At 40.6% G+C, this 8,463-nt stretch overlaps 1 protein-coding gene across 1 annotated transcript; it reads left to right on the top strand.

The window, feature by feature from the left end:
* The first annotated feature begins 798 nt into the window (after nucleotides 1–798).
* Nucleotides 799–2,336, top strand: LOC149245415 (peroxidase 5-like). The gene is made up of 4 exons (XM_089438265.1): nucleotides 799–1,216; nucleotides 1,303–1,494; nucleotides 1,585–1,750; nucleotides 1,858–2,336. The coding sequence occupies exons 1-4, from the start codon at nucleotides 971–973 to the stop codon at nucleotides 2,334–2,336; spliced, it is 1,083 nt and encodes a 360-aa protein (XP_089294391.1). The 5' UTR covers nucleotides 799–970.
* The last annotated feature ends 6,127 nt before the right edge of the window (nucleotides 2,337–8,463 follow it).

Below are 8,463 nucleotides of genomic sequence, written 5' to 3'. Positions count from 1 at the left end.
TTCTTCCGCCAGATTCCGTCACCGGAATCTTCAAAAAGTCGCATTATAGACAACTCCAATACAAAACTGCAATTTCAATATAACGATGTGAAAATAAAATGAAAATTGAAATTTATGCATTCAAATATATATATATATATATATATATATATATATATATATATATATATACGTGCCTCGGAGATTTAAATCGTGATGTCTCTCGCTGTGAAGAGAGCTTTATGATGAAATTCATTTATTACACTATCATTAAGGAGTTGTCTATAATGCGATTTTTTGGAGATTCCAGTGACGGAATCCGGCGGAAGAAATTGAGGTTAAATCTTGATTTGTTGCAGTTAAAATGGTTTTTTAACTGCATATTTGGATTCAGCACCCTGGAAAATCCCTGGGACGCTTTCATTGTGCAGAAACTAACTATCAAACTTGCGATTCCAATAAATTCCTGCGGGATTTCGACCGGAAAAACCCGCTAGAAAGGCTTTCAAAAAGTCGCGTTATAGACAACTGGTATCATTAATGTCGCTCATTAATTTGGTCCAACCTTCATTATCATCCTCCCCGCCAGCTGTGTTAGTTTTAAATACCTTCTTTGCATCTTTCGATGAACCCCGGCAAGCGAGAAAGTTTGAATTGAATTGTTCCACTGGCAATTATGTTTCTTGGTCAATGTACATGTGTCCCTATATCCCGGTCAATTTTGCCATCGCCATTCACCCTCATCCACTTACGCTCCATGTTGACATGCCTTTAAATACCATGGCGCCACTATATTCGTTCATCTATTCATGAGCCAATTGTCCCCTAACATCAAGTGTTTATCACCTTACGCAAAAGATTGTTGTCTTCTTTGCTTCCATCTTCAGCCTCCGCCCACATTAAACGGAGTGGAAACACGCAATTTGCGAGTCACTCGATCACCGAAACATCTGTTACTTCATCTTTAATTGACTCAACTGCATCATTCCAAATGGACTATCGATCAATTGATAATCGTTGTCTGCTTAATTTAGTTAATATTGCAATGTTAATGGTAGCAGTGTCATCTGCTCTTGTGATAGTAACGAATGCGAATGGGTTAAAGGTGGGTTACTACCGCGATAGGTGCCCAGAGGCGGAGGAGATTGTAGGTGCAGCTGTGGCCAAAGCCGTGACAGCAAATCCTGGCGTTGCACCTGCTCTCATCAGGATGCATTTTCATGACTGCTTCGTCAGAGTAAGTATACATTCTTATAATTACATATCATATATGTAGTGGTGTATATCAATTTCATGCGATAATCTGCCCATTGATGGTTGCAGGGTTGCGATGGATCAATACTGATCGATTCTACAGCAGGAAATCAAGCAGAGAAGGAATCACCCGCGAACAATCCGAGCCTCCATGGGTTCGAAATAATTGATGAAGCAAAGTCTATTTTGGAAGACAAATGCCCGAACGTGGTCTCATGCGCTGACATCCTTGCCTTTGCTGCAAGAGATAGCGCCCACCAAGTAATTAACCTACCCATACCCTCTATTTCTCGCTCTGTGATATTGTAACTCTATCTTTATATTCATGTTTCCGTATATTGGCTAGCGCAGGCTGGCGGATTAATTTGGGAAGTGCCAGCGGGACGAAGAGACGGAAGGATTTCTAGAGCATCAGACATCCCAGGGAACATTCCTGCTCCACAATTCAATGTGAACCAACTCACACAAAATTTCGCTGCAAAATTTTTGTCAGTGGAAGACATGGTCACTCTCTCAGGTAGCCACTGCTACTGATTAACAATAATCCAAATGTATATTTGATTGAACTGAATGTATGATATCCCATCGTCAATCGTATTTTAACATAATTTCATATATTTTCAGGGGCGCACTCTATCGGGGTTTCTCATTGCTCTTCATTCAGCGCAAACAGGCTTTACAATTTCAGCGGAACAGGTCATCAGGATCCCAGTATGGATCCACGATTCGCTTTGTCACTGAAAGCCAAATGCCCAATCCCTACTTCTAATTCAAATTCTGATCCAACCATGCATTTGGATTCATTGACACCCAGACGTTTAGATGAGAAATATTACATTGATCTTCAAGTGAAACGTGGAGTGTTGACCTCTGATCAGACGTTGATGTCGACTCCATCGACAGTCAGAATGGTGAAGATCAACTCCAAATACCCGTCCATATGGAGGAAGAAATTTGGAAGGGCAATGGTGAAGATGGGTGAGATAGGTGTGTTGACAGGTGTTGGAATGTTTATTCCAACTGCAGCCAAGCTCGTGGACGCGGCATGGACTATGGCGGCATCAGGACTACGCATCCAAGACCTCAGCACCGGCGTGGATTGACCAGAAAACGGGACGGAATTCTCTCGGGTTGATTTCAGGTGAAAGGAATAAACCGGCAAACGAACCCGATGGATTATGGTGGTGGCGCGTGTCATTGCCCTAACATCAACGAGCGTCATGTTCTCGGGAGGTAAACCTCAGCAGTTGTATGGTTTCTGATATCAACCTCCGCCGTCCGATCTCCTCGCGTGTTGTCAGCCGTCGATCTGTTGAAGGTGCACGGGCCTGCGTCAATTCAATGCATTGCGTGGCGTGTGAGGTTTTCCGTTGACCGCCGTGGAGGAAACGCTGAGCCATTTAATGCATTTATGAAGGTTGGTGGAGGCCCGCCTTAAATAGTTATGGGCACATACGTAAGTTTTGGTGAGGCCCTTTTAATTTTGGATATGGGCTTGTGTCCCATGTGATTAAAAAAAAGAGAGCGTTGACCATTTTTTATAAAAAAACACATGAAAAAAAAACAAAACGTGCTCTGTGGTTGTAATATGAGTTGTGCCTGCGTGCAAAAATATGTGATGTTTTTTTGTTGTTGAGGTGTAGTGTGGCTGCGGCAGCAGCGTATAGTGTGTGTGTCTTCACACATGGAGATATGTAAGAGCGCAGCAGCAAAAGACCAGTGAGCGTGGGTTATATGTTTTATACATATGTGTTGATTTTTTATGAGAGCAGAGTGGAGCGAAAAGAATGGTGATGCACAGCAGTGCTATCCATAAATGAAAAACGAAGTGGAGCGCATGTGTTGTAAGTAATTTTTTTTTGTATTGAGTATGCATGGAAATGCAAGAGAAAAGAGCGCTCAAGCTTTCTTGAAATTGTGAATGTAATTTACTGCATATGTGTAAAATATTTTTACAGCAGTATGTGTAAAAATAGTTTTACAGCAGTAATGTAAAAATGGGTTTTACAGCAGTAAACCCAGCACAGTGAACTCTCAGGTGGAGAGAAAAGACAGAGTTTTTGTTTTTGCTGAATGCAAGTTTTTGGTAGATCCCTCTGAGTGAAAGAGGATGAATGTGTATCAGTGTTTTTGTTTTAATGAATTGAAATGATTTTATGGCTGTGTAATACTCTGTTCTGAGTTTTTTTTTAAAGAGGTTCTCTGCATAAGATCCTGGAACAGTGAAAACAGAGCATTGCCTCTGTGGTGTTAATGGTTGTTTGGTTTTGGTATTTTCCCATTGAAAAATGCCCAACAGTGGTATCAGAGCTAGTCCAGGCTCTTTGAAGACTCAAAGAAGCTGAAGGAAGGTGTTGTTGCAGCAGTCAAACCTCTCCAGCAGTGTGAAGCCACAGCCAAAAGGATTAAGGTATTCCTCAAGATTTCCTTTGTGTTACTGTTATAGAAACAGCCAGTGATTAAAAAAAACACAGTCAAGTATTTAAAGCCTAGATAAGAATGGCAAGGTCAAAGAAGAAAGCCTCCAAGCCTACTAAAAATGTGTCTCCCTCCTCTACTAAACTAGAAGGCAATCTATTTGAAAGCATTGTATTTGAGGTTCAAAAGTTTGATGGAAACTTTGATGTATGGGAAATAATGATGAGGGCTTTCCTAATGTCTGAGGGGATTGAAGTCTGGGAGTCAGTGATTGATGACAGCCAGAAGGATAAAGAATCCATGGAGTATGATGCACAAGCAGCAAAGACAATCTTGGATGGTCTCCCTGATTCAGTGAAGAGGAATCTAGGAAAATATACATCAGCAAAGGAGATATGGGACAGACTGCATGACCTTCATGCAAAGGGAGCACTGACCATGACCATCAGTGAAGAACAAAATTCTGAACCCATCATAGAAGTTGAAAATGAGAGGCTTGACCTCATCAAGCTTCAAGTAAAAGAAAGAGATGAAGAGCTTACCAAGCTGAAGAAGGAGCTTGACCAATGCAAGAAGAAACATCATGAAGAAGTCATATCCATGACAAATCAGCTGAATGAAGCAAAGAAGCAGGCAGATGCCTTGACAAGTCAACTTGAACAAAGACACAAGAAAGTGAATAAGCTTGTAGAAGAGATTGGACAGTACAAGGTAGAGGTCTCCTCCCTTAAGTCCGAACTACAAGAAGCCAAGAAGCAGGCACAAGGAGCTGAAAAAAAAGTGAAGAGCAGTCAAGCAAAAGATGAAGAAATCTCCAAGATGAAGTCTGACATTATCTCCTTCAAAATAGTAGCAGCTGAAGCTACTCGTAGCAAGGAAGAAACTGAGGGACAACTAGCAAAGAAAAATAATGAATGTGAAAGATTGGAAGAAGAGATTGTCCTCCTCAGGAAGAAGGTTGAAGGGATGAACAAAATGATGAAGAGCTCTCAAGCTTTGGATGACATGCTCAGCTATCACAGATCTCCATTTGATAAATCAGGACTTGGGTATGTAGGTGAACCCTCAAACAAGGATGAGGATGCTTTAAGCAAAGGAGATGTGAAGAAGCCAGAGAGAGATGGTGATGCTCCTAGTTCCAGCAAAGGCAAGGAGAAAAATGAAGGCTGCAATAGAAGAGATCCTGCTCCAAGAAGAAAACCAGCTCCAAGAAGAAATCTAGCTGATGTCAAAGAGGCAAGAGGCAATGGTTATCATCAAAGGATCTCAAGGCAGCAAGGCTTCAGAAGTGCATCAAGGAAACCTCCATCTCCCAGGTACCAAAGTTCATTTTATGGTTATTGTTATGCTTGTTCAAAAGATTGTAGAGCATTTCATGGAGATAGATGTTGTGGTCCCCGACAATCTCCAAGAAATAATTTCACAAGAAGAAATCATGAATTCTCATTCATGAATAAAGTTGAATGCTTCAAGTGTCATAACATTGGGCATATGGCACGTGACTGTAACTTGTCATGGGCTCTTACACAAGCTAGACCCATGCAAAAGAAGAAAGTTACACAAGTATGGAGAAGAAAAGAAATACAGTGTGAAAGCCCCTTAAGCAACGCAGCTGATCTAAGTTTGTTTTGAGAAAAGTTGCCAAAAGAAGACAAGCATACATTAAAGGGGAGCTTGTAAATTTTTGTTTGCTGAACTGTATTAACAGTCATTTGTTGATGGAGGATGTATTGCAGCGCAACAGTTGCAAACGAAATCTTTGTTAATCCCTCTGAAAGGTAATATGCAGCAGTGATGAAATCAGCAATGTTTTTGCTTTGTGTTTATGCAATATGCACAAAAATGCATAAAGAAGAAAAGATGGCAGCGCTGAAATGTAAAGAGCAGCAGCAAGATAAGAGAAAAATGCAAAGCATGGAGACCCTCACAGCAGTGGGAAGACAGAACATAAAACAGCAGTTTGGAAATTTTTTTTGGAACACATGGATTAGAATGAACAGCAGTTTGAAATTTTTTTGTGGTGCACATGCATTGAAATGCATAGCAATGGAAGGTAGTTTCCTTCTATGTAATGTGAGAGAACATACTCACAGCAGAGTGAGTACAATACACAGCAGTAAAAAAAATGTAATGTTTTTCTTCATATGCAATGCAGCATGCAAAGAAATGCATAAAGAAAAACAGGGACAGCAGATTTTTAATGCACACTGGATGTATAAGAATGTGTGTGGCAGCAGAAAGCCAAAGGAATTGCACAGTAGTGCACTGTGTAAAAAAAATGAAGACTAAGATTGTGTGAAGCAAGGGTGCATAAGAAAAGGCAGCAACCTGTGTTATTTTTTTGTGGAGAATGAAGTGCCAAGAGTATGGGCACAGCAGTATGATGAAACAAAAAAAAGGCAGCCACAGTGCAAATTGCAGAGGCAACGCAACAGCAAATAAAAACCCAGGGATGACAGTCTATGGTTATGGGTATGGACAGCAGTGAATATGAAAAATGCAGCAGCAAGAAGTTATGAACAACAGCATGATGGCAAGAAGGAGAAGCACATAGCAGTGCAAATGTGAAAAATGCAGCAGCAAGAAGTTTTGAACAGCAGCACATGCAAAAGAAATTTTTCCTTACAACAGTAAAGGTAAATGTAATGAATTTGTTGTTCATTGAGTTGAAATGAAATATATGCAACAGCAGTGAATGTAAGAAATATTTACACACAGCAGTGTAAATTTGTAAGGTGGGACAGAGTAATTGTTCCAAGAAAGACAGAGTATTTTGTCTTTGAAAAGTGCACAAGCAGTGCAAGTATAGACACAGCAGTGTGGGATAGACACAGTAAAAAAAATGGCACAATAGTGCAGCAGAGAATATGCAGCAGCATAAAAGAACAATGTAATGAGTTTGCACACACAGCAGTGCAATGATTGTTTGTTTTGAAACTGCATGTAAAGCAGTGTCTGTTTGTAATCCCTCTGTCATGAGGAATGTGCTTTTAAGCACAGTTTCAGGTTAATCCCTCTATTAAGAGGAAGACAACTTTGTTTGGTTGTGAACTGCATCAGAAGCAGTTGGTGAATCCCTCTATGTGAGGAAGATGTCATTGTAACAGCAGTTGGTGAATTCCTCAATCTGAGGAAGTGCTTGGGTATGTTTGAATGCCCAGTAGTTGAAATTAAAGGGGAGTGTTGGAATGTTAATTCCAACTGCAGCCAAGCTCGTGGACGCGGCATGGACTATGGCGGCATCAGGACTACGCATCCAAGACCTCAGCACCGGCGTGGATTGACCAGAAAACGGGACGGAATTCTCTCGGGTTGATTTCAGGTGAAAGGAATAAACCGGCAAACGAACCCGATGGATTATGGTGGTGGCGCGTGTCATTGCCCTGACATCAGCGAGCGTCATGTTCTCGGGAGGTAAACCTCAGCAGTTGTATGGTTTCCGATATCAACCTCCGCCGTCCGATCTCCTCGCGTGTTGTCAGCCGTCGATCTGTTGAAGGTGCACGGGCCTGCGTCAATTCAATGCATTGCGTGGCATGTGAGGTTTTCCGTTGACCGCCGTGGAGGAAACGCTGAGCCATTTAATGCATTTATGAAGGTTGGTGGAGGCCCGCCTTAAATAGTTATGGGCACATACGTAAGTTTTGGTGAGGCCCTTTTAATTTTGGATATGGGCTTGTGTCCCATGTGATTAAAAAAAAGAGAGCGTTGACCATTTTTTATAAAAAAAACACATGAAAAAAAAACAAAACGTGCTCTGTGGTTGTAATATGAGTTGTGCCTGCGTGCAAAAATATGTGATGTTTTTTTTTTGTTGAGGTGTAGTGTGGCTGCGGCAGCAGCGTATAGTGTGTGTGTCTTCACACATGGAGATATGTAAGAGCGCAGCAGCAAAAGACCAGTGAGCGTGGGTTATATGTTTTATACATATGTGTTGATTTTTTATGAGAGCAGAGTGGAGCGAAAAGAATGGTGATGCACAGCAGTGCTATCCATAAATGAAAAACGAAGTGGAGCGCATGTGTTGTAAGTAAATTTTTTTTGTATTGAGTATGCATGGAAATGCAAGAGAAAAGAGCGCTCAAGCTTTCTTGAAATTGTGAATGTAATTCACTGCATATGTGTAAAATATTTTTAAAGCAGTATGTGTAAAAATAGTTTTACAGCAGTAATGTAAAAATGGGTTTTACAGCAGTAAACCCAGCACAGTGAACTCTCAGGTGGAGATAAAAGACAGAGTTTTTGTTTTTGCTGAATGCAAGTTTTTGGTAGATCCCTCTGAGTGAAAGAGGATGAATGTGTATCAGTGTTTTTGTTTTAATGAATTGAAATGATTTTATGGCTGTGTAATACTCTGTTCTGAGTTTTTTTTTAAAGAGGTTCTCTGCATAAGATCCTGGAACAGTGAAAACAGAGCATTGCCTCTGTGGTGTTAATGGTTGTTTGGTTTTGGTATTTTCCCATTGAAAAATGCCCAACAACATGGTCGCAGGGGGAGATCAGGAAAAATTGCCGGATTGTCAACTAATTAAACTCAAACGGAAGCACTGCAACTGTGAAGGCAAACCCAACTATGATATATTCCAATTATCTTATATTTTTATTCCAAGTAGGGTGCAATTTCACCCGAGTTCATAAGTATTTTTTTGTTCTATAAAATGTTTTATTTCCATTTGTTTAATATTCCATTTGATTTGGGATCTCGCTTAGAATAACACAAGCAACGCCGAGAAATCTTCTTCAAAAGGAACATTGGAGTATTCTGGTTTGAAGTCTATAAGGGTTTCCACGAAGTTCAAACGCAGTACTTTA

This window comes from Pinus tabuliformis, chromosome 7 (genome assembly GCF_031772625.1).
Source record: "Pinus tabuliformis cultivar Carrire ecotype Pingquan chromosome 7, CPIR1, whole genome shotgun sequence".
Taxonomy (NCBI): Eukaryota; Viridiplantae; Streptophyta; class Pinopsida; order Pinales; family Pinaceae; genus Pinus; species Pinus tabuliformis.
This window is presented reverse-complemented; position numbering and strand designations above follow the sequence as displayed.